The following is a 26,865-nucleotide window of genomic DNA, read 5'->3' on the forward strand; positions in this document are numbered from 1 at the left end:
TTTTTTTTTATAAATAACATAATAGTAAGAAGTGACGTGCACGGAATTTCAAAGGATCGTTGAGATGGTGGAGGGGGGGGGGGGGAGGTGAGGAACTTTACCTCCTTTGCAAACACCATTGATAGTAAGGTTAAGAGCCTGGTACTAGGACGGTAAGTTTTGTCAGTATGTCATGTTACAAAATGTGCACTTTGCACTATATGGCATTAGTAAAAGTAGATCGGTTCACAACATTTCTATTTGATTTCTTTGGAAGAAGCAAATGAGAAGAAACTGATCAATGTGATTGAGAAAAGATGAGGGAAATCCGGGGGGGGGGGGATAGGGAGGGAGGATGTACATTTAGAGGTTAAACATATTTATTTATACACAATTTATAATATGATGATCATCCAGGCTTATTACAAACTCAGATTGTTGAAAAGTTAACAGAAATGGAGGCAGGAGAGAGGCACTTTGCTTAGAAAGTTGCGTTTAATGACATTTTGAAATGTTCATAACATTATTTGAAGATAGGAGGGTTTGTGTGATTGGGGGATCATGGGGGAGGGGGGGGGGAATGGGGGTCCTGGGGGGTTGCACTTAATTAACAATTAAATTATGTCTTTTGGTTTCATGACCTAATGGTCGCCATGTGAAGTCACTTTTATGGTGTTTGTGTTAGGAGAAGAATATGGAAGGCACATAGGTGTTGAATTCTTGTGAATGAATTTATCACTTCCAAAAATGTTCCAGTTTCTTTACATTTGAAATATTTAAGAGAATATACTGTTTATTTCGTTGTTTTTTGAGAGGCTAAAAAGCTACAATCTAATAAATGACTCAAATTATAAATAATATTCCATGAATACATTTATTTTGACTTGATCGACTCGACACACAGTTGACAGACTGAAAGTGGTTGAAATTCCCTTAGAGAAGAGGACCGGACCCCTCGGGCCGTGTCGCATTGGCCCACCGGTTTACCGTCTGGCGCCTTCTTCCTCTTGGTCGCGAAAGATACTAAGTTCAAAGACACAGCGCCGCCAGTTGTTGGATAACTGAGCCAGCAGTAATTTGTGCCCCAGCCACCCCTCCCTCCCTCCTCCTTGCATTTGTTTGTCTAAGAAAACCTATTAAAGTGTGGCTCTCTTTAAACATATATTGTTGTTTTATGAAAATGAGAATAAATTATGCTCTTTCATATCCCCCCCCCCCCCTCCCTATACTGGATCCCGGAGCTTTGATCCGCTGACCCCGTCAGTCGTCCCTAACCCTCCCCCCTCCCACCCCCCTTACATGCGAAGAATGATTCGTGATGTTACCATTATAACTAATAGAAATGTCTACTATGGAAGCGCGTGGCCGTCATAAACACAGAATTATGACGTACCCTATAACGAAATCATGATATAATGTAATTAATTTTTTGAACACAACTATATTTTACCTCATAACATTTGTGAACGTTCTTGAATAGACTTCTAACGAAAATAACCTGAAATGTTGCTACGCGATTTTTTTTAATTGATTTCTTGTACCAATTTATGTTATAAATCTCTGTGGTAAATATTATCTCTGCGTCGTGTGGTAATTCATACGGTGGCTTAAAAGGGACATACGAAAGAAAAATAATTGAGATGAAAAGTCAAAATTTGAGATTTGGGGGAACTTATTTTTTTACCCTTTGTTTCTATCAAGCCACCGTAAATTAATTTAGTTCCGAACTAACGATTTTTTTGGGTCGTGTTCTTAATTACCCAATCGGAGATTATTTTGGAAAAGGTGCTGGCCTCTTTATACAGACTTGTTATTCGTTCATGTTCAAGTCACGACTCTAACTTGACTACACAATGTATATGTTAGTATATAAAATTTGACCGTAAAGTTCACAATTCACAACGCCAAAATAAACATCAAATCAAGCAAACAATAATGTTTTAATGTTAAATGTGTACAGTTTGTTGTAAAGGTCATTATCAATAATTAGTACATGCACTTCGTTATGCTATGTTTATGACTTGGATATAAGTTTCATGCTTCCAACCTACTCTCGCGGGACGTGTTTCAATATCATCTACATTACGTGTTTACTATTGCTGAGCTTGCTCTGTACATAAAGGCCGGGGAAACGTAACATCCGGGACTTTTTCGAATTGCAACACGTGTTACATAACATATCAGTCTATTATAGATAATCAGTGGAGTGCGAAAATATGCTAGAAAGTCAGAAAATGGTCACCAATTTTAATTCCAAAATGTATTTTACTGTTGCTGCCATTCGCCAGCTCCAATTAACTTATCTCAATCATACATGTAGTAAATGAAGACTCTTTCTCCTCACGTATCCAGAAAATAATTTAGACTGTCAACACTCCCCAGGACAAATATTTCTAACAAAAACTAATAAATAACAATGATAATAAAATGAGCAGATATATCTTGTAACACTTTGGCGCCTATTCTGACGGCTATCAATGTTTTCACTTTATTTCTTCACACCTTTTCTCCTTCAGTGTTTATCATATTTATTTCTTTTCTTTTTCTAATGTATAAATTGCACTTCTTTTAACAGTTTGTCCATTGTTGATCAATTATTTACGCATGCGTGATTTTAACACATGGCTATAGTCACCTCGTTAGTGTTGCTACTGAGACTGCTTTCTTGCTTGCTCTGAGTTGTCAAGACATATATAGGAAAGTAAACATTTGTGTGTGAGACTATAGAACGACAGATCCATCGATCGTTGTTGTTCTATTAATGGTAAAACAAACGTATTACGCCAAGGTGATAAAAGCCTTGCTGCTCATATTTGACGGGTTCAGGGTGTGCCTGTGTTTTTTAATCTTTGTCTCACACGAAACTGTGACGTGACTTGAACATTAGAGAATTTCCGTTTTTTCGTTGCCCGGTTACCAAGTAATGAAGAATTCTGGAAAACAGTTATTTGATGTTTTCAGACTCAGGTATATACCTGGTCAAATGTATTGACTTGGGAAGATGACTTGATTAAAGAGCAAATATGAAGTTTGTTAACGATATAATTCTTTAAGGGATTCTTATTTATAAACATGACGTATATTTGACAATAAGACTTGTCGTATATGTCAAACGGGTTCTAGGTATATTATGTCTGCCAAATGCGTACATGCATACAAATGTGCTTGTTCCATTCATTTGATCGATCAAACTTCATTTTAAAAGTAATGTATCGCTATCTGTACGGATCTTCTAGTGAAGGACTAACAAAGCTCATATAACGTTAAACATGCGTAACTACGCTGATGTATATTTGCCAGTGTGTACGTTAGAGCTGTACAACTGCACGCTTACTCGTGCGTGCGACGGAGATACATTGACCTCATACGTGTTCACTACGTCAACACTGTTTAGCTGCAAACAGAGCAATACGTGCTTTCGAAACCACACTGACGGTGTGCACTATTTTACGCGATATTTACCCGAATCATACATGTATAGTTGCACGTAGACCTTTGCGTTGGTACGTAAATCGCCGCGTCGAAGTTACATCGATTGCTGTAATTGATCATAGAAATACCTTAAGCAACGATACATTCCCTAAGGCTTTTAAGATGCTTTTATATTTTCTTCATTAGATGACTTTAACCCCCTTCTAACCCCCACGAACCTCTCTACGTTATATGATTTAAACCCCTTCGAACCCCCACGAACCTCTCCGCATTATATGACTTTTGCGATGAACAATAGTCTACAAATACAATTGACTGGTGACTTTCTGTATAGCATGCGCACCCCCAAACACCTCCCCATCCCACCCCACCCCACCCCACCCCACCCCACCCCACCGGGGCCCGTTTAAATGTAAGAACCGGTTATGCTATAAATTAAATGAATGAACCGTGCTTTCATTTCGCAACAGATTACAACATACCATTTCTTAGCGTACAAATAACAAATGCACAGTATGTGGCAGGTCAAAGGTTATGTAGGCCCATAGGGTCCATTACACTGTATGTGACCATGGACTTCGGAAATAGCTCCATGATGGAAGAGTCGCCGCGGGAGGGGAAGGGGGGTGGCGGCGTTTATAATGATGATCTCCGTCAATGGGGGCGGGGGGGGGGGGCGTTTCAGAATGATGATCTCCGTCATTATAAAGTATATATGCATCTTTAAAATTGTACAATACCCAAAGTGTCCGTTATTAGCAAACTTCGTTCATTTATTTTATTACGAAAAACAAATTCTGCCAGAAATTCATCTATTTAAAGAAACAGTTATTTTGGGGGTTTCCTGTATTCTTTTCCACACACGACCACATTTGTGTTTGTACAAAGGTCAAGGACATAGAAAAGCCAAGCTCACCCTTACCGGAAAATGTTTAATTACTATATTGGACTCGATGATATTTCTACAATATGTCCTAGCTATAAAACTGCAGCCGTGGAAACCAAACACCTGATTACTTAAAGTCACACAGGAAGCCATGGCAACCTACAACGAATCCTTTCAGTCTATTATTTTCTTTTCTACTACTTTTTCTTTCGTTTCATAAAGCCGACTGCAAGACTTGCGGCCAGCGTGTATAGCCTATCTATATATATAAGGATATAATCACCAGTAATATATATATAGACTGAATACCATTGCGTTGTAATTACAGATTTAATCAGCCTTACGGAACCAAGTCACATTGTTGTTACTATAGTAGCTAAGTCGTTAGGTTATCAAGGTTCCCATTGCAAACGTACTTCGGGCTTACGGATTGAATAAACGTATAACACAACTGGCAGCGTGGGAGAAGGAACGAGTTGGTGATTGTCTTATTTATCAGGTAGGTCAATTTCTCATGCTTAATCAATAATCAGCCTTTCAAAAGTGTTTGTGCTTGACAACCTTATATCTTATACGTTGTATATTAAAAGCTGTTATGTGTAGTATAGATGCTATGGCGTTTAGTATAGGTTGCTATGTATAGACTTCGGGTAAACTGCAGCAAGTTGTATACTCACTGCATCGTGAGTTAGAATTGAAAGTTACTAGGTAAAACAGGCGATAGATAAGTGCTATAAATTAATTCGCGTCAAATTTTATGTTTGAAGTGTAAAGAGTGTGTTATATATACATATATGTATATTGTTTTGTTAACTGCAGGCCTAACTATACATGTATGGATATCACATATAAAATGTCGCCATTGGCCCTGCATGAGGACGATTTTATTCAGTTTTTAAAGTTACTTATATATTTCGAAGTATTGAAACTGGTAATTTTACTAAGTCACTTCGGATTTTGTTGTTGTTGCTATTTTTGGAAGGCTTACATATTGAATCTAAAAAAAAACAGTAGGCTGTAACATAAATATATTATGATGGCAGGTTGCTTTATACCAGGGGTTCCCTAACTGGGGTGCATGAACCCCCAGGGGGTGCGTGAGTCCATCCCAGGGGATTCGTGAGACGTTTCTGAAAGTCAAAACTAGAGTACTTTTCGTTGAACTAAAATATGATATATCATATAATTTAGTAATGTAAAAAAGTCGTACAAACGTATCGACAAACTCATTTCCCGTTCCATACGCATATGTTGCCATAGTAGTACCGTACCTGAATAACTGAATTATGAAACAGACACAGGCCGCAATATTTGTTCATCTCTTGTTTTTTTCCATTACAATATTACACTATGAAGTTGATCTTTTACGAAACACTGTTATGCGTATATTATAGTATAATAATGACTCAGATCGTGTCTCGAAAAGTTGGGGGTTCGTGGACAACTCTGACATCCACAGGGGGTTCGTGAGGGGATGAAGTTAGGGAAACCCTGCTTTATACGGTACTATACTTTCAAAATATTTTCAAAACATTCAGGAATACATAGCCTATATCCATTGATATATCGTTCGTGGGTCCATGTGAGTACGGGACATGATGGCTAGGTTATGAAGGGGTGTGGGTTATGATGGGGGTGGGGGTAGGTTGTCATATGTGAGCAATGTGTCCTCCAGACACGATATTCTATCATGCATTCACCGCCTAAGTTACTATGCATGCATTTACTACAAGTGTGTCAGGGTCTTCACTACACTATACAGGCGCGTATCCAGGATTTTCTAACCCGGGGGGCGCGAATTACTATCTAAGCGGAGCGCCACCATCGGTTGGCGCGGAGCGTACAAGAAAATTTCTGGGTTTGATACCCCCCAGATCACCGGAAATGGCACTTCTCGGGCTTGAAAATGACCAAGCAGATGTACACTTTTGCCTGAGAACCAAGTATTTCCCAAAAGTGTTTTTTTTTCTATCCATAACCTTTTTGAAGATTGTGATCAGTCACACATCATGTTCGACCTGATTGCATGTCCTATGGATCATTGCTTTTGTAGGTGATTCTACGTCACGGCCCACAATATCCGAAAGCCCCACTTTTCAAGGAATTTAAGCCCATTATTTGTTGAGAATTTGAAAATTCACACTTTTCGTGAATAAAAATCACTTCAAAACATACCCATAATGTTGCACACAATTCAATCTATGGACAACTAATATAGAAAAACCTCCTTGAACCCCTAATAGACAGGTCAAAATTGCACGAGTAGAGGAAAGTATGATGAAGAATGTTGGTGAGGAAATTTTCGAAAAATTCAGACACAGTTAATTTATTGGTGTATAAATATTAAAACCTCTTATAATGGCTATTATAAAACTTGGTTGAAGGAAATGAAAAATAGCAGATATTTCCGATATCAGGTATATCGAAACCGAACACTACACACATAGGCGTAGGTCCCGTAGGAGGCGGGGGCTGCAGCCCCCCCCCCCCCGCAACCATTTTTTTCCACATTTTTTTCGGGCACCTACTGAAAGAAAAATAAATAGCAATGAATAGCTTAAAAATGATCTCCTTGGTAATTAAAATAAAGTTGTAAGCTTGGCCGACATTACTACTGTAAAAGAGAGTTTTGACATAAATGGATCTGTATGGTTTTTCTCCATCTACATAAGACATTTGGTTGTTTACATTAGCATCCGGCGGTATACTGTGCAACTTTAACGGACCGTTAGGTAAACGATGTCATGCAATGTAATGACCCATGCTTGCTTATATGATATTGACATCGATATGTTGAACGCGCGCTTCGCGCGCGAACATTTTGGCTTTCTTTCGGGCAAGTCGTTACAGCCCCAAATCCAATTGGGCTCCTACGCCTTTGACTACACATAGACAGTTTTGAGGCTGTTCATTTTTGAACATGCATTTCAGTGCTCACTGATATGATGTTATATCTGCACTTTGCTTTACAAATTCGAACAGGCGTGTAGCGAGTAATTGCCAAGGGAGGGGCGAAGCCTGTAGGCAAACTATCTAAGCGAAGCGCCACCATGAGTTGGCGCGAAGCGTACAAGAAAAATTTTGGCCGAAAATACCTCCCAGATCGCTGGAAATGACACTTCCCAGGCCTTGTAAGTTGCATCTAAGCATTGTCTATTTTGAAATTACTAGCGATGTCATAAAGAAAATTTGCTCGGGGGGGGGGGGGCGGTCGCCCCCTTCCCGAAATGCGTCATGTTCCCCGACGACTCGGTCGAGTTCAAGACCAGCCACAGTTGGTTCCATATAGCACAATTGTACAATTGTTTAAGGCGTCCATACACACACACGCGTTATGATAGACCATATATAGTATTTATATAGATACATTAGTGAGAGAGGGAAAATGGAAATGTCAAAACTGGAGTTGTCGGTGTAAGGGGTAGGGTGTGGCGCACACCCCCTCCGTAATCCTTGATCTGTCACTGGCTACCCTGTGTATATAATAGGGATCAGCGCTTTAACTATGACTGTTCCTCTTTCTCTTCCCGAGGTCTTGGCTATCTTCTACTACCTCCTTTTCTCCTTTTTCTCTCTTTTTTCTTTTTCTTTTCCCTTCCTTTCTCTCCTCCTTTTCTTTTTTCCCCCTCCTTTTCCCTTTTTTCTTCTCTTTTTTTTTCTCTCCTCTTTTCCTTACCCGGGGGGCGCGCGCCCCCAACGCCCCCCCCCTGGATACGCACCTGCTATAGAAAGTTGTACTATCGATTGGGTTGCCGTGGAGGGGGAGGAACAAGTCCTAAATATAGAGGAGAATTCAACTATCGTTAATTGGTATACCTCGCAAATTTTATATGAGCTACTGCATAGGAGCGAACTTGGGTATAGGAATGTCTCTATGGCGACAAAATTCCTCTTACAAGTATCACGTACCCCCCCCCCCCCTCCACCCCACTTCCCGCTCCATCCGAAGCAGTGTCACTTGTGAGACATCTAACATAGTACCCTTAAACTTAAATTTATTAATTAATTCTCTTGCCTAAACTTCTGACGTAGCCCAGCTGTTTATCATTTTGTCACCTCAGAGAGCTGAAGAAATGGCCGTGCACATGTATAGTTTATTTCCATCGCGTTTCCTCGTGTTTCCTCAAATTTCTCGAGGCTTTCTTTGTAAACTAGTTATGGGTGTCACTTTAGTAGCTCGCATAATATGAATGATCGACCACGGCTCGACTAAATACATTGACCTAATTGTCAGAATGACTAAGCGAATCATCACAAAGAACGTCGAAGACAACGACCGCCAAAAATAGCAGGAAAGAGTCAGTATATGTTTGTATAGTAGAACTTCAAACACTTCATGTTGTATAGAAAACCAAGAACGACGTAGTGAATATTCAACAAAGTACACAAATTATTGAAAATATTAACATTTATAGCTCAACCCAGAAAAAAAAAGCGCTCAATAATTGTCAAAACTATTCATAATTGAAAAAAAAGAAGAAAACGGTTTGCCCTGTACATAAAGAAGAATGATCATGGCGAGTTTACATGGCTATGTTATAACTGGGGGGGGGGGGGGGTTTCAACAGTTTTGAAAGATTCACATTGCTTCGTTACTTGCGTTACCAGTTATCAGTGTTGATCCCAAAGTTTAGAAAAGCCAAAGAATGCTCATAGTTTTGAAAAGTATTTCCTTTTTCCATACTGGTGGTCTGGAATCTCTAAGCTTATACACTGACAACGAGAAGTATTAAATAAGACAATTAGTGAGAAATGGCAATAAATTCCTTGTTGAAGTTGGAGCATGAAGTGACCAGTATTAGACTTTCTAGCATATTTGGGTCACCACTGATGACCATAAAAATAAAAAAAAACAATTTCACTAATACACGTCATCAGAGGAGCAAGACATGGTCACTATATCTTTGATAAACATTCTTGATTGTCTATTGCCCGTCATACAGTATGTGTAATTATACCAATTTCTTATCATTTGGTCTTGTCATATATGTGTACTGTAAAGCATATGAAAAAAAAAAGAGATAAATTTGAAGTGAATGGAATTGATCTCGAATCACTTGATAACGTGATCACGTGCCCAGAATCACGTGTTCGCATACTGTAATAGTACTTTCTCTTTGCTTCTTCTCGATGATTAACACAATACTGACTTTCAGGCTAAACGAAAAAAATTGCCATAAAACCATGATTTATACAGTATCGTGGAAGTCTGATACAATTGTGCTGATAAGAAGACTCCGTGTGACGTCATCACGACAATTGGACTAAACATGTCGTTGATTCTTTGATACTGTACACTGTACGTACAGATCACTTCCACTAAATGAAAAGTGTTCTATATAAGAAACGAAAGAAAAACAAAATCGTATTTTGATAAGGCCTAATACTTACTGCATAATAAATTAATTACTATGTGTATTTATATATATATATATATTTATTTATATATATATATATTTATATATATATATACATATAAATAAATATATATATATATTTATATATAAATATTTATCATATATATACATAGTTTTTTGAAAACATGTTGGCTCTAACGACCCTTTATACATTACCATATGTACAACGCTATGTACTGTTATCCGCTAGCCTATGGAGAAACAATGGGTTTATCTGGTCAAAATGAGCTATTTTTTAAACAAAAACATCAAGGTTGCGGACATTTGGGCTTTCATCTCGCATCAGCGTTGATAATTCAAGTGAATTCCAATAATTGTGTCATCTTCGAAAACACCCACTAAACATGCCATTAAACACAATGAAAGCGCCGAGGACGTAGGTCAAGTGGTGCTGTTTTAATGCACGATTAATCTCATTTTTCTTTGTACTTCGTGGTGCGTTCAATCCAATATTCAAAGTTTAATGTAACACTGCTATGCATGGTTGAACGGTTCATTATGGGGTATGTTTTTTTGTTTGTATGATAAACACAAGCTATGGTGCATGAATATAAATAAAAATGCCCCATTTCTCTCTCTCTGCCATAACTGATCGATAACTTACACATTAGCTACCGTACTGATATACATTAACAAGAATTGTTCGTTATTTTCCTCCAAGCTCTAAAATGTAGATCATAATGAAAATAAAAAATAAATTGAAAATGAAAATGAATACGAATATGAAGTTAAAAATAGAAAAAATAAATCGATTCTATAAGCTTGAAAGAAAATGGATTCGTTTCAGCATATAATCAAATGAGAAAACATGTAGAGTGAAACATATAATTACAATTTAGCTATGAGTTTTTACGCTTCAATAACATCTCGCATACTACCGCACCAACTGTAAACGGTAAACTTCATCACACGCACGTTTGAATGATTCCCGAGTTCGAAATGTTGTATTTAACATCTCAAATATTTCCTAGGTTATTTTCTCAATATTAAAGCTTTTTACTGCAAAACGCCTTAAGGATATTTCTGCCGATTGTTTTTATATTCTAGCAATTTCTCAAGTTTTTTTTTCCATCTTAGCGTAAGGGTACATCCCGGCAGCGAATATTTTTTTCCCAAACTGAACTGACACTGAAATTATTTCCTCGATTCTGATTGGCTGATCAATACCGGAATGGTAGTCGGCGTTTATGAATGAAGGTATGTGACACTGTTAGTGTTGATCATACCAATCATCATGGGCCCCATCATGTCAAAAATACGTGTCACGCCATATAGAGGCTAAGTTAAAGTATGTAGGCCTAAGTGTGCCTACATGTAGATACAATGTGAGGCTTCCAGTTATCAAGAACTACTGTAAGGGCGGTAGGGCCTATATTAGTGAATTTGAGATCTCGAACTAGTACGAATACGTATATACGGTTAATGCAGGCCTACTATGTCACCATGTATAAGAACTTCTGATTGTGCAGGTAAACATATGTGGTTACGTACGTATAGGTTATAAGCTATATACAACTAGTTAACAAGTCAAAAGACACAGACATATCGTCAATGAAATGCCATGTTTGTGTACACTCACTGGCTGACACACACTCGCTCGCGCGTCTTCATGGCCACTACATATTCGACTAGGCCTATCATGATTCATTGACTGAATGCATTTTGAATTTATGATTATAAAACTAAAAGTATCGCAACCCCGAATGTACACAAACACCACGGTACATATGTACATCGGCTACATGTATACAATTACAAATACGTGTGTTTTATTGTGTTGTATACTATACACAGTACAGAAGGTTACATTACATGTATGTGCTGTGTAGAGCGGAGTCAAGCGAGTAAACAAACGATCGAGGACTGCCTATAATGGGCGCAGTAGTTGGGAATAGTTGCTTCACTGTATACTTTCGTTCAAATATACCTACCAAAAGTTCTGCAAAGTTGCTAATGTGAATATCTTGAATTTGATTGTGTTGATCATACTGATATCGACAGATTATGGAGGATCCATGTTGAAAACTAAAGTATATCACGTGCTCGCTGATAACCAATCAGAATCGAGGAAATAATTTCAGTGTCAGTTCAGTTTGGGAAAAAAATATTCGCATCCCGGCATGGTGGGTTTGACAGGTCTGGTGCAACCAACCTCCCATTATTTTTACTAAGTAGTTTCCAGTACTCCTTTAAAGCTTCCAAATCACGTGTACTGCGTGTCTTCCTCTTCATTAGATTCACCAAACTGCTATTGTCTGGTTTTACTCAAAAATGTTCTAATTTAAATTAACCTGCAGGAGCCGTGCCTTGCACGGCTCGAACAGACGTTTTCATTCTGACCATGGTTGGATAACGCCAGATTGTACAGTAGCTTAGGTCGGGTAATTTCTTTTGTATAAATTTTAGTAAAAAATGCTGTTTAGAATAACCAATATATTTAGAAATTTGTTCGACAGATTTCAGTTTAGACCGTTCAGTGTCTTTGGGGTTGTATTTCAAGAGGAACATTTATAAATCTAACAAATTCAGCCTTTTTTTGTTGTCACATTCTCAACAATTCTATCAACAACAAAAGAGGTGTTATAATTCCGAGTTATAATTCTGCTCGCTAGTATATTATACTTTTCGTAGTTGCATTTTTCTCGTTGATTATTGATATCCACCTATATATGTTAAGTCACTTTTCTCATGTTACTGGTTACATAATTGATCGTTGCACAATGGTTTGTATAGAATAAATAGTGTAGTAAAGTGCTATAGATTTAACAAATAATCTGTTTTTTGTAAGTTATTGAAGCCGGTGTAGGGATTTAAAAGGTCATTAGTAAAATAGATTTGTCCAAGGGTTCTGTTTAATCAACGATGATTTGTTGATATCATTAAAACATCGTGATGTAAGGTATAAAGAGATTAGAAATACTGCGATAACCGTTAATCCGATAATTCAGGTAGGATTATATAGGCCGCTGGATAAACCAACAAACCATAGTATTGGTCCATTACTATATATGATACTGCTAATTGAACATGTATCCGTTAATGGTAATCTTTGTGCCTGAATGCATATATAATAAGAGAAGCGTAAAATGTGGACACTTTTTGTACCCAAACAGTTATCTTTCGGTAGAAAACTTGATTCAAGTTGGAGACCAAGATAATCATCAAGGGCGGCGGAAGCACTTTTAATCTGGGGGGGCACCGACATCAAATGGCACTTTGCAGAAATTCAATTGGACTGATGTAGTCTTATATTTAGTAACCTTTATAACTCTTATTGTATTATCTTTTTCGCGTATACACATCACTCCATCAACGCCCACCCCCCCCCCCCCCTCACACTTTCATGGAAAAAATGCATACTAGCACTGCAATATGCAAAGTTGTATGCACGACATTCTGAGCGGAGCGCCACCATCGGTTGGCGCGGAGCGTACAAGAAAATTTTTGGTTTTACAAACCCCTCAGATGGCCGGAAACGGCCCTTCCCGAGTGTTCATTCTGGTTCCCTGGCCTCTTGCTAACTTGAGACACCTCAATTTTTATGTAGAAAAAGGGCACATTTTTAACCCTGAGGAAAAGTGGGGGGGGGGGACGTGCCCCCTGTGCCCCCCCCGGTTCCGCCGCCCTTGATAATCATATTAAATTCCGCAAGAATAACTTAGGCAGACACAGAGAACACAAAATGACTGTTTAGAGATGTTTTCTATGCTATTCAAGGGTTTTCAAGGGATTCCCCTTAAAAAAAATATACTCCAAATCTATAGAATAAAACTGACGGTGGTGATGACGTCATCACCTCAATATGCAGGGTTAATGTACAGTTTCTGTATTGATGACATGGGCTAATTACTAACACTGAAGTTCATAACGCTAGGCTATAGCCAGGTAAGTGTTAGTATATATACGTTGTCGTGCATTGGTGATGAAATGTATGATATTACTGCAGGTAACTTATCTCTCCACGAAGGATTCATTATCCATGCAAACTGATTTCGGCATTAGTCAACCCGAAATTTCGCATTTGCGGTGTACGAAATATGATATACGTGCCTATAATGTGTAATATATACACTTGATATTGTTATTATTATTATGATTTTAACTGTTCTAATGTGGTTTATCAAACTAAGAGAACACTAAGGAAATATCTTCGCTGTCTTAATTTGTGAAAAAAAACTTACATGACTTTATCACTATATAATAAATGAGATTCGGGTCTTCGCAATCTAAATGTAATTGATGAAATTTCGCTTTTAATATTTTCGAATTAGCGACCATTCTTGTTAAAGCATATAATTTAATAATTTTCGGTATCGCGTTTCTTCTCTGCATTCTAGAATCAGGCGCATTTGGAGTAACATTATCATAAAATGAATCACGCGACAGTCGTGACTCAGTATAAACTCTAGACCCGCACCGCCCCGTCCCGCCCGTCCCACCCCCACCTTTCGCCAATCCTCCCGTGTATACAATCAGACGACGAACCTAGCCGACATTAGACGAAAAGAACCGTCCCAATTCTTATATGCAAACTAAGCAGGTTAGTTCAGACAAACCATTTTTGTCTTCAGTTGTTGGAACTTACATAGGTTACATGTTGGTATTTCCTCTGAAGTTTTCAAGTATAACGAACTTTCATAAGCATATAAACAATTTTGTTTTTACATTGATGATACAAAGCTCAATAACATATTTATTTATCACGTTCATGCTATGACTACATACAGACAGGGGATGAAAAACACAATGAACATGTTTACAGACTAAGGTATTTGGGAACAGCAAAGAAAACAATAGACAATAAAATGGAAGGTAATTGTTTGGCGTTTAGTATTGATATTAGTATATAGTACAAAGCTCCCCATTGACACCTCAACAGTACAGAGCTTTGGTGGTTTATAGGTCTCAGGCAAATCCAATAACTTCCCGTCTATAGGTCAATTTAGAGGAAATTGTTAATTTGAATTAGTATCAGCTTACACAAATACATTGATGAGTTCAACAGACTTGGCGTGAACCCCGAAACAATTGGAAGCCTTTGTTCTCTTTCAATATATCCAATTAGCTTGTTAAGATTCATATCTTAATATTTATCCTCCTCATTATAATGGCCAGCAGTAATAAAAGTACCAGATTTATGCATGCCAAAAAATTGCTTAAATTTGTATTTTAAGTTTTGTTGGAAATATTTTTAAGGGAATTTCAAATCATTCAAGTCTTTATTAGACACCGAGTTGTTTTCCAACAAGACAATTACAGCATTTTTGAGCACTGGAATGCTAACAAGGTGTGTCAGTGGGGGTCCGGGTGTGGGGTGGTGCGTGAGTGGGGTGGGGTGGGTGGGTTGGCTTAAAGTGAGCATGAGTGCGGAAACGTTTACTTTGTAGCATATTAGTGGCGAATACTGTTGGTGTGTCAGGTAACCATACAGTTACTGTTGTGTCGTTCAACTATTCACATTCATCAAAAGTCCAAGCATAATCCTGACTTATAATTGAAGGGAGACAATGATATGGATTTTAATTGTTTCTATGCTTATTTGAACTTGTGGTTAGATCCAGGCTGGTCAAACTAGCCATACACTTACTTTCATACAATTCAAAAAGGAAAATCCGGTTCAAGAACTTCATGTGTGTGTGTTTTTTATATATATATATATATATATATATTTTTTTAATTATTTGACCACGCTACTTTCGCTTGGAGTGTTTATATCTTTAAGTAATGCAATTGTGAAAAAGTGTTAATATCCAAGGGGGGGGGGGGTGTTTAATTATTCATCACCCTTACGGTCCCCATGGTTTCATTAGTTCTAATAATGATTTTGGACTCTTTTAAGTGTTATTCAAGGGGTTAATTTTTTCCATGAAATATAATAATTGTCTACATTAAATGTAGAAACCAAAAAAAGAAGAACTTGTCTGCTAATGATTATAATAATTCCCACCAGAGTGATTATCAATAATTGATCAACAATGAAGTATATCACTCGGTAGATAATTAACTTGATTGTTTTTATCGAAAGTATATTCCTTAGTTGTACTTTTACGACACACATTAACAGAACGCTAGCAGAGGCTAAAATTACAGAAGAATAAAGAAAGATGTTAAACCAGATATCAGCTAACAGACTAAACAGAGCAAGATAATTGTTAGGTATATGGGGCATTAGGTTATGGTAAACATCCCTGACAGTTTATATAAAGAGCAATATAAGGGTGTATACTGCTCCTTTAACTGTTCGGGTGTATATACTACTCCTTTAAGTACCCAACCTGTTATAGTACGATTGCGTGTACACATGCACGCGGTATATGCTGTCCTTCCGTATAGTAGTGTTTGTCAGTTCGCTCTGCAGGTGTTTCTGCATGATGCATGATAAAGTATGTTGATTTGCATATTGCAAGCACGCAGTGGATATGTCGAAACAATGATGATGACACTTTACATTACTATACCCTTGAAAATCCTGGCTACCTTAACAAGTATTTTATTAGGTTAGGTTCTTTATATTACACTTAAACTTGGCCTCACTTTTATGGATGGCTCTTTTTTTTTAAATGAAATTACAATTGATTGATCTTAGCCAATCGACGAGGTATTGTGTTTAATTAATTGAACTTCCATAAGTGTTTTGTATACTGCCATTGTATGCGACAATTGGCCTGACGAGGGAGGAGAGGATGGGGGAGGGGGGGGGGGGTCAGCGTAGCGGTCGGGTTCAAATATTAGGGGTCTCGGGAAGAATGGCGGGGCCCAAGAATACATGGAGTGGAGTATGTTAGTATTCCACTTTCATAATCTGAAAGAAAGAAGAACTCGTACAAGAAAGGTCGGAACCGGTGACATAATTCGCCACTGGGTCCGACGTACCTCTCGATTCCTGCCCAGAGTCAACATTCTTTTCACCCTTTCGTGAATATCTTACACGTATTGCCGAAAGTTGTCTTCGTGAGAAAGAGAGAACCGGGAGAGATAAGCTTTTAAGCTTAAGTGATGTTAAATACAAAGTAAACCCATTAATAACCTGTTCAATTATCGTTAAAACCATTCTACCATCAATTTGCTTCCCTAAAATCAGGGAGGTGTTACAACATGAAACACTCATTGTATACCAGATAAAACAGTTCCTTCACTAAAATGCCAAAATAAAAATTGGTTGCAAAGGAAGAAGAATAAAAATTGGAAAACAACACTTGCCAGTATATTCGATATCTTGCACTTTATATAAAGTAGATAAGTCGTCTGAATACTACCGACGATGGAATAAACAGGCTATGTTGGTATAATGCGTGACGTCACGCTGTTATATACCGCACAGACTAATTACAATGGAATAGTGTATGTACTAGTGTGACGTCATATGACGTCACGATTTTCTTAAAATCAAAATGCTGGTGAAAGTGAAAAAGGTTCAGATTGATTTATTTTAATAATCGAACGAATTTAAATAATTTCTACACTGTACAAATAAACATACAAGTTTCAATGAATGAAAATAGGTATAAATTTATTGTTGTGCCAATAAATTTCCAAATCTCTTCTAACAATGAAAGCTTATAAAACATTCAGGAAGGACATGACTAACTTTTCCTCTGTTCCGCACTCCTTCTCCCCTTTCTCCCCCCCCCCCCCCCTTTTCACTCATCTTCTCACAGCTCTCTTCCCCTCCTTTTATCTCCACACCTTTCTGTCTTTGTCCCTCTCCAGTTTATTCCCTACACTGTGCCTTTAATCCTCTCTTTGTCCCTCCACTGTTTATCTCCTACCTCTCCTCTTCCCCTGTTGCTTTCTTCTCACCATCCCTTGTCTACTTCTAATCCCCTTTCATCTATCTCATTGTGTTCACCGTGCTCATTAACCTGTCTGTATTCTGTGCGTGTTTTTGTCCCCTCTGTTACTGTAACTTGTCATTTAGCCTCTGAAGAAGATCCTGCTAGGATCGAAACGTCAGGCCAACTTACTTTTACACAATGAAAGCTTATCTTAGTTATTTCAATGTGTCAATTGAATTATTGACACACACACACACACACATATATGGAAGGAAAGAGAACCTGCCAAGCTTTTCTACATTCCAAATATATTGTATCTATATTTGTTATTCCTAAGATATATAAAGATCAAGTTTAATGACCAAGTCCGTCGAACGTTGGTAATAGTAAATGACAGGTTAGTTTAATGGTTGTCTCCATAGATAAATTTTTCAAGCTCCATAGGGAGGTTTTTGTTTATTTTTTTGGTTTTTAACATTTCCTGTACTGGTTTATATAAAAGTGCATGTGTCACATTATTTGGCGGATATAGTGAAATATAGTGCTCTAGAATAAATTACTAGAAATATTCAAGATGATGTATGCATTTCATTTTAAGTACATGTGCGTGTCTGAGTGTGTTATTATTAGACGTTGTTCCAACTGTTTGCACGTTATCTCATTACTTGATTCCCATCAGCAATTGGGTTAAAATAAATTGATGTTTTGTAAGAAAAAGTAGATTAAATAGTTCGAATTACCTTGTTTTTTTCCTATAATTTTTTTCGTGAATTTAAATGGTAAAGTGAGAATTAAGAAAAAAGGAAACACAAGACAATGAAAAGGATTCTAAGGCTCATTGGAAATTTGAGAGCATCAGGCTGTCACAATCAGGTGCGTAAACATATACGTATACTTCTGAGGATATTATGCCCTATAATAAAATCATGTGAGGGGAGGGGGGGGGGTCAGGGATCTAATATAAACGGTCGCGGGTAGGGGATCAAGGATCGGGGATCGCTGGTGGGGATCAAATTTGATATGGATCAACAGGAAGTAAATCAAATACCAACATATATCATTCGTCTCTCCAATATTCTTAAAACGCATGCGCATTAAACCCTGGTTTATCCGGAGCAGAAATTCAACCTTTTCTCTCTGTATAATGCATATTTTTAATGGATGTATTTCTCCCCTATATTGTCCCCCTCAGACAATTTTTGAAGAAACACAAAGCACGTTGTTTTATATTTAGTTGTATTGTGGCGTCTTTGTAGCCTACGTGTTTATCACACTTATTTGCTTCAAGTTGAAGGAAAGCGAAGGGCAATCCTTAGATTTCATCTGATATTGAAGCCGTTATTCAAATGTTTCATCTATTTTACACATTTCATTTAAATATCAAATATCAATACACATTAATTTACGTATCATCTTTAATTAAGAACGTTATTAAGTCGTGTCTTCGACACAGTCAGTAGTGTATAGGCTCAGTTCAATTGGGAAGTCACGCTAATTACTCGATGCATAATAATGCTACTCGTTAATGTTAAAATATATCAACCGCTAATAGCTCTCAGCAGAACTGTATTCACAGCATTGAAGGATACAACACTGTTCAAAAACGTACAAAGGTTTCTGACTGCCCGTACTAAATGGAAACTCGAAACCAATTTTTGTATTCGATTCCACTCTCGTCTTTTTTTATTGCTGCAATGTAATTGCCCGAGGGTGACTTTTAAACACACAGCTTTCGTATTTCCTTGTACCGATGCACTTATCTAGAGGTTCAATGTGAAATTGATACAGTAAACGGCTGGTAGGGACATTGTGTGAGTATTCACTTAAAGGAACACCATGAATATAATTAAAATATCGTTGCAAGTGGAAAAAGATTTGATATAAGACTTTTCAATATCGTCACTCCTCACGTCACGTCATGCTGTATGTCAAATCATGTGACGCCATGTCACCGTGAAGTCATGTTATGTCACATCACGGAATACCATACCAAGTCACGTCAACGTGAGGTCAGGCATTGTGAAGTCACATACAGCCATATCACGTCACGTTACAATGGCGTCGAGTCACGTCACGTTACGTCACCATGACGTCGAGTTACCTTACGTTACATCCCACACACGTCAAGTCATCCCAAATTATGTTAGTTCATGCCATCGCAAAACCACGTCAGGTAATGTCACGCCACGTCACATTACGTCGTGAGAATGTGAAGTCACATGACGTCACACGCCATGTCAAGTGCTATAAAGTACACATATGTCAGGTAAAAAGACTTGGTAGATGTTTCGAAGCTACCAAAATTTCGCTGACAACTAATATGGTTTGCAGTGTATGTTCCAATTTGATTTATTATGTTGCTGCGTATAGGCATATACTTTTAACATAAACAGTATCTCTTTATAAAAGTGATTTTTTTAAATTTTTTACAAGAGCTGTTATAACAGTCACACTATTACTCCGTAGTAGTTTAACTTAATAAGCTTAACAGATAATTCGTATGGACTGATTTCTGTATGTTAAAGCGTTTGTCATTGTACTATTCTAAACGATAAATGTATTAGGTGTCAAGCTGGTGAAACTTCTGACGCCAGGATACGGCAAAATATCCTCTATCCTGTTATGGTTTGATAGCTTCCTTGTACATTATACTAAGCCTTAGCTTATTGCGTGTTATGAATGTCATAACGTTCTCTTTTGTAACTGGGCCAAACATACACATGACAGATGTACAAATACAGTAGCATAGGTTTAATTAAATAAAGTACGGCCATAATAATAACAGAACATACTCACAGCATATGATCACCGTTACCATGGCAAAAGAGTAACATTTTTTTTAAAGAACTATTGTATTGACTGAGCCGGTTTTGGAATATAGAACTTAAATGTTAAACTTAAATCCGTTATGATTCAGACATTTTTATGGAATTTCGATTATATACAACCGTTATCTAGACCAATGTATATAACTGGCAGCAATTATTTAGTTTGTTACGGTAGGTTGTAAGGGACAAACTTCGTCAACCAATGACATTATTTTGACTTATTGTCAAGTGTCAAGGGTCACCTTCATTCATAGGGTAACCTAGCAACTCAACATTGTGATCACCATCTTAACTAAGATTTGATGTTATGCAACTGGAGAAATAATATGCTTGGACGTATTTCGTACATAAGTATGGATAAGCTAATTCTTGTTGTCGTGTGAGTGTTACTGGACAACTCCGCAAATGTAATACGGTAGTTTTGACGCGTATATATATATATATATATATATATATATATATATATATATATATATATATATATATATATATATATATATATATATATATATATATATATATATATATATATATACACAGACAAAGTTCAAAGTATCTCTTTCGAGATCCGGCTTTAGGAATCACAAATGATTTTCGAGTTGGTGAGCATCATGTTTGATCTCTAGAGTAAGGCAAAATATGTCACCAAAAACAGAACTAGTATTTTTCGATACAGGTGACACACGCCTACAGTGGAATTACGACCTTTCTCACCGGCTTAGAACCTCTGGACATACAATCAGCATCCATGGCCTAGTTGGTTAGGGTGTCCGCGTACAAAGCGGGAGGCCCGGGTTCGAATCCCGGTGGAGGCTGGAAGTTTTTTCACTGTTCTTGATTTTCCAACTCATAACGGTTTTCATTTATATATATATATATACAGACATATATACAAACATACATACAGACGCAACTTTGAATAAGAGGATTCCCCTCCCACATCATTGATTAGATGTCCACACTGCATATTTGGAAAGTTAAAAACTCAAAGTTGTCTTCATAAATACCTTTATATTAAAATTGTCCCTTGTCTATTTGCACGCTACTGGATTCTTCAAAAGTTAAACCTTATGAGTACGAACGTATTGTATATTAGTTGCCATCATCGTAGATAATATGTAAGTCTACACTGAGGTTCATTTTTGCTTTAAGTATGTTATCAAAAAGAGAATACGTTTTTATGTATCCCATATTTTCAGCCCCTCCCTAATTGACCCCTGGCCGCCCTTGCTGTGCCACTCCCCATCCTACCATCACTACCCCGCCCGATCTTTTCAGGACTTTCATTGCCATCATTCATCAGATTTTACAACCAGCCTTTTGCAACAAACAAAAAAATAAAACGAAAATAGAACTTTAATAAACAATTCTGTCACTGAAATATCTTGCAATGATTCTTTAAATCAAGAGGGAGTTCCCAGATATGCGATTAGATCTTCAGCATTGTCAGCTCTGAATAACGATACTATTACAACAACAAAAACATAAAAAAAAGAGGCAAAAGATTGAAAGTATACTCCCTTTCAATGTAATTATAAAGAGTATCTTGCATATAATTCGAGAATCGCTTTCCCCTTTTCGCCTAAAGGTCTCTTCGAATCTCTCTTCATTAACAAGTGGATGTTATTGGGTTATTGCAATATCATACAAAGAGAGAATGATAATGTTCTCTTGCGTTCATCATATCTTCTTTTCGAATATACACATTTATACACATATAAGGCGATTCTTAATACTGTTATATAAAGCAGGCGGACTTGAAAGGATTCTGCCGTTAGGTAAGCCCTTTTTCGAACAACAATGCGTTTTCTTGAGTGTATTCATAGTAAACAGTACAAAGCAGAAACTGCTTCGTAGCTTAGCAACATTTGCTTTTCGTTTTATATAATTGTACCTTTTCTGTTATTTTTTCTTTCTATTCTTGATTTCTTCAACAGACGGAGGCAGTAACATTAACCTACATTAAGAGTACGAGATACGAACAGACCGGTGTTTGATGATTCGATGATTCTTTCGCAAGGATTTGTGGAAAATGTTCACATTACTCGAGAGAGTTAATACACAACGCAGGTATTATACGGGTGCGCAGAATGAGGAAGATGTGCATTATACTTAAAACATTGTAACGAGATGCCTCTCCGAGCCTATGCGCTAGTACATCACATATGTGGAATATTTCGCCAATTAATAATATTAGTTATTATTCTCATCTGGTGTTTCTGCGGTCTCCCCTTACTTTTACCCTTGTTGTTAATCCTTCTTTTGTTTTCTGTGATAGTCTATCTGACACGTGCCATATTTAATCGCGTTACTGACCATCACAAGGCGATCAGGCTCAACCCCGACGAACGTGCTTTGTTAAATAAAGTTGGTAGTAGCGGTATCGTCCAGTGTTTGATTTTTCTCAACGCGCCGGTTGTGCTTCACAGACTACAAGATAAGTTAGAGGGCGTCGTGACTGGAAGGCCATTTGGAAGTATGTTGGACAATTTGACGAGACGTTTGATTCTCGACGAACAACCACTCTGGCGCGAAGTAGATAATTTTGACATATCTAAACATGTACGCGAGATTAAAGAATGTTTCGATTCAATCGAACAAGTGGAGGGATTTGTCGATCAATGCTCCAGTGAAGCGTTAAACCTAGCTAATCCTTTATGGGAAATTAAATCGTGTTCTTTCAAACAGGAAGGCTTTCTGTTACTGAGATTTCACCCATGTGTTATCAGTGGGAAAAGAGCTATGTATCTATGGTGCAGTAGCCTAGCTGATACATCTTGCGAATACTCTTCACCACATCGTTTCCCCGGAAACCAGACGTGGAAAAGCGCCCTCAGTTATATCGTTAAATTTCCATTCTATTTGCTGAAATCATGGAAATATCAAACCAAGACAAAACAGTGTCGAGATGCTTTTTTCTCGAAGGATCGGAATTTCAATAATATTTGTAAGGGTAGGAAGAGACACGCATGGTCAGGTAAGATACACTTGCCTTCGCTTCTTCACACAGCAGCTGTTCTAAGGACGACTTTAAGTGCCGTTTCGCTAAGTGCTTTAGCTAGCAGTATACGGTTACTACCGAATAATTTCAATGACGTTGATATGTTTCCAGTCAAATTGCTTTATGATTTCAACAATGCTTCCACTTCGTCAAGAGGTTTTCCACCATCGTACCGCGAGGCAAATATAACCGCACCATGCAAAATTGAGGGCGCTGTTCCATGTTTATGGACTATTCGTCAAACTGTTACGTCACTTAAAGGCAACATATTCCCTTATTTGACATCGCTTACATTGAGAGTTTTGAAGGTTTTTTCAGCTCATAAACTTCCTTTCAAGTTTTTGTCGTGGCTCATGATGAAGAGGGCGCTATGTCTTTTTACCAGTCTTTCCGGTTCTACTGCTACATTATACATCTGTGGAAGGAGAGTTCAGAATTTATGTATGTGGTACCCAGTTACACCTGATGTCATATTATCTTCGTCATTGATGACGTATGCTGACGAATGTCGTATTTGCGTGGAATTGTGGGAAGATTGTGGTATCGATCCGCATGAACTAGTCAAAGAGTGTCAGCGACAGGTAAATTGATAAGTTTGGTATCATTTTGTAGACCACACTTCATCAGAACTAAGTAACGTATTGCTTATAAGGATATTAAGGAGCCAACGTCAGAGATAATTTGTAGGCAATTTGAGATGCGTAAGTCCATGTTCAGCCCAGTGGCTTAAATGTTTGGTAGAAGTAGTGTGGTGTCAACACATCAGGCATGTAAGTCAGGAGTTATATGTTGTTGTCGTGGGGAGGGGGGGGGGGGGTAGGGTCGTCCTTTAATTCGTGATGGTTTTGTTCAAATGGTTGTGGCACAAATTGGGCGGGGAGGGTGGTGGGCGCATTGTCTGCACGGGCCTGCGTCACATTAATTATCGATGGTATGAAAGCATATCATTAAGTCTGGTGTAACTGGTATTAATCTTATTAGTGCATGGATAGAGGACGTGAAGAAATGATATGTGAAAGCGAGGAAGGGGGGGGGGGTTAGCTAGGGGTAACCCTTCCATAGACTTCGATGATGACGATGACGATAAATATTACGTAGAGGGTGGTGATGCCGATGGCGTTAATGATGAATTGAACATTAGCGAAGACGATAACAATGAATAGGTTAATTGCGTCGTAAAAGAGCAGGGCAGATCCATTGAGGAGATCCGCCTCCCTCCCCACACCCTTCAATGGGAAAGATTGTACCAAGACGGAATTAGCTATATATAATTTTATCGCAAAAAGTCTAGAGTGGAGTAGACAATTAGCCTGCTTCGCGCGGATGAATTTCGTACATTTTACCGATGTTTTCTTATGTACCGCTATTTCGGTATAGTAAATGCAGTATTTACCGTTCACCCCCCCACCCCCACCGACCCCTCCCTGCCACTTCTAAGGAATCTTGGATCCATCATTGAAGAGGTACGAGTATAATATTAACTCAGATTTACTATTGGTGTTCTTTTTTTCTTATTTTTAATCAGATTGAGATTCTGATGGAACTGATGAAGAACAGGCAGATACCCAAGAGAAGGAAATCTGTGTTTTACGATGATGTGGACTTAGATGACCTTGATCTGGTAAATAAGTTGACCAATTTAGATGGAATTACAGAAATTGATCTTAAGATGATAGGCGTTGTGTATGTTAGACTCTTAGTGATTTTAGAAAGCTCGAGGGTGGGGGATTGTGTGGGGGATTGTGTTGGGGATTGTGTGGGGGATTGGGTGGGGGATTGGGTGGGGGATTGGGTGGGGGGTGTGGATGAGAAAGTGGTGGGGTAGGGTAGGGGATTGTGTGGGGGAGGAGATGAGATGGGGTGGGGGTAGGGTTTGGGTTTCTTGATTATGCATCTGTATATAGAGAACGCTAAAAGCCGCATTAATTGCTACCCTGCTATATTTTCTACAAGTGAAAAAGAAGTAAAACTTACTATGATACGCATATACAAACAGAAATGTTCAAAACAATACAATCGCAGATATTATGTTAGAAACATTGATTTTGCTTCTGAATAATCTCACATCATTTAAAAAAAAAAAAATTTCTTTGACAGAACTGTGGAGATGAAGTCCAGGACGATACCGCATCTGCCCACGTTACTAAACACATGACCAAGTTATTCATTGAAAGGTCCAAAGTGGACTCGATGGCAAACGGCACTGGAGGAAATTTTATCCAGGCCACGGCGGCAAGTGAAAACGAAGTAGACGACGGTATTGATCATTACCAATTACAAGACATTCCGTCTGTATCTAAAGAGGCATACCTCAGAGATATTGACGAATTACCTCACAGACTTTCAAAAGATGGGCAATCCACCCATCCTCCTACATCAGACTTTGAAGTTGGAATAGAAATATCTCCACCTGTAGAGAGGAGAAATTCAGCAGCTTTATTATAAGTATAGTTTTAAATTCACAAATTTGAGTGTGTGATTCAGGATGGTGTGGGTGTTTTTTGGGGGGGGGGTGGGTAGGGGAGTGGGGAGGGAGGGGGTAGCAGAGAGGGTGAAGAAATCATCTCTGGATGATATTCTGTAAACAGTAATATTTTATTGTGCCTAAGTGTTAAAAGGTAAGTTTGCGCGACTTGTAAACCATGACACCAAATTGGAATTCTTATTTTTTTTACCTTTTTTATTGGTTTGTAATTTGAAGAATAGCCATGCGGTACATTTAACACGTTGTTCATGATCCCCTAGATTTGACATCAGAGATCTATATATGTATCAAATTATACATATATATATATATATTGCCTTTACAACCATGCCGACATCTTCTCTATAAAACAGTTTCAATTCCTGCTACTCCTTGTCACTTTCGGTGATCATGCACTGAAGAAGAGCTAGTTTTGCTCGAAAGCTCTGCAAAAACCAAACATTGGCTGTTTTACTTCCAATCACTTACCTAATTCAATTATTGTATCTCACTCGAGATCCAGCCTTTCTCTAAATGCAGCATAGTTGTTTAACAGTTTTTCCATTATTCCTATATATATATATATATACAAATAGCGTTTCTTACAGTACTGTTGAACTTTTACAGCAAACTTAAACTTATAAAAGAATGTTTCCCTGTCTAGTTGTACATTTCTTCTTGAGCAATCAGAAATATAAATCTTCATATGTAATATCAGAAAATTATATGGACTATATTCCTGACATAGAAAACCAAAGAAAATATCTTCTTTCGAAAAGAAAAACTGCTTGTTCAATAGTCGTCTCTCAATATCTAAAATAAAATAGGAGACCAGGCTACATTCCCAAAAGAGGTGTTCAATAGTCTCCTCATGTAACTTACAAAAAGAACAATTTGGCGAGTCTACAATATTCATATTAAAAAGCAATTTCTTAGTAGGGATAATTCCATGCAAAAATTTGAACTGAAAATACTGCAAACGTGCTTCAGTAATACTCTTGTATGGCATCCTAAACAACATCGCCCACTGCTCAGATTCAAAAGAATAAACAGTGTTCCACTTATCAAGTGAGGTGGGCAAAG

General features: G+C 37.8%; 1 protein-coding gene across 1 annotated transcript; it reads left to right on the top strand.

Annotated features, from left to right (window-relative positions):
• The first annotated feature begins 4,321 nt into the window (after positions 1–4,321).
• Positions 4,322–25,772, top strand: LOC139978950 (uncharacterized). Its single transcript, XM_071989580.1, has 4 exons — positions 4,322–4,796; positions 22,255–23,899; positions 24,844–24,939; positions 25,416–25,772. Exons 2-4 carry the CDS (start codon positions 22,448–22,450, stop codon positions 25,761–25,763), a joined length of 1,896 nt encoding a protein of 631 aa, XP_071845681.1. The 5' UTR covers positions 4,322–4,796; positions 22,255–22,447; the 3' UTR covers positions 25,764–25,772.
• Positions 25,773–26,865: the final 1,093 nt, after the last annotated feature.

Source organism: Apostichopus japonicus, chromosome 1, assembly GCF_037975245.1.
Source record: "Apostichopus japonicus isolate 1M-3 chromosome 1, ASM3797524v1, whole genome shotgun sequence".
NCBI lineage: Eukaryota > Metazoa > Echinodermata > Holothuroidea > Aspidochirotida > Stichopodidae > Apostichopus > Apostichopus japonicus.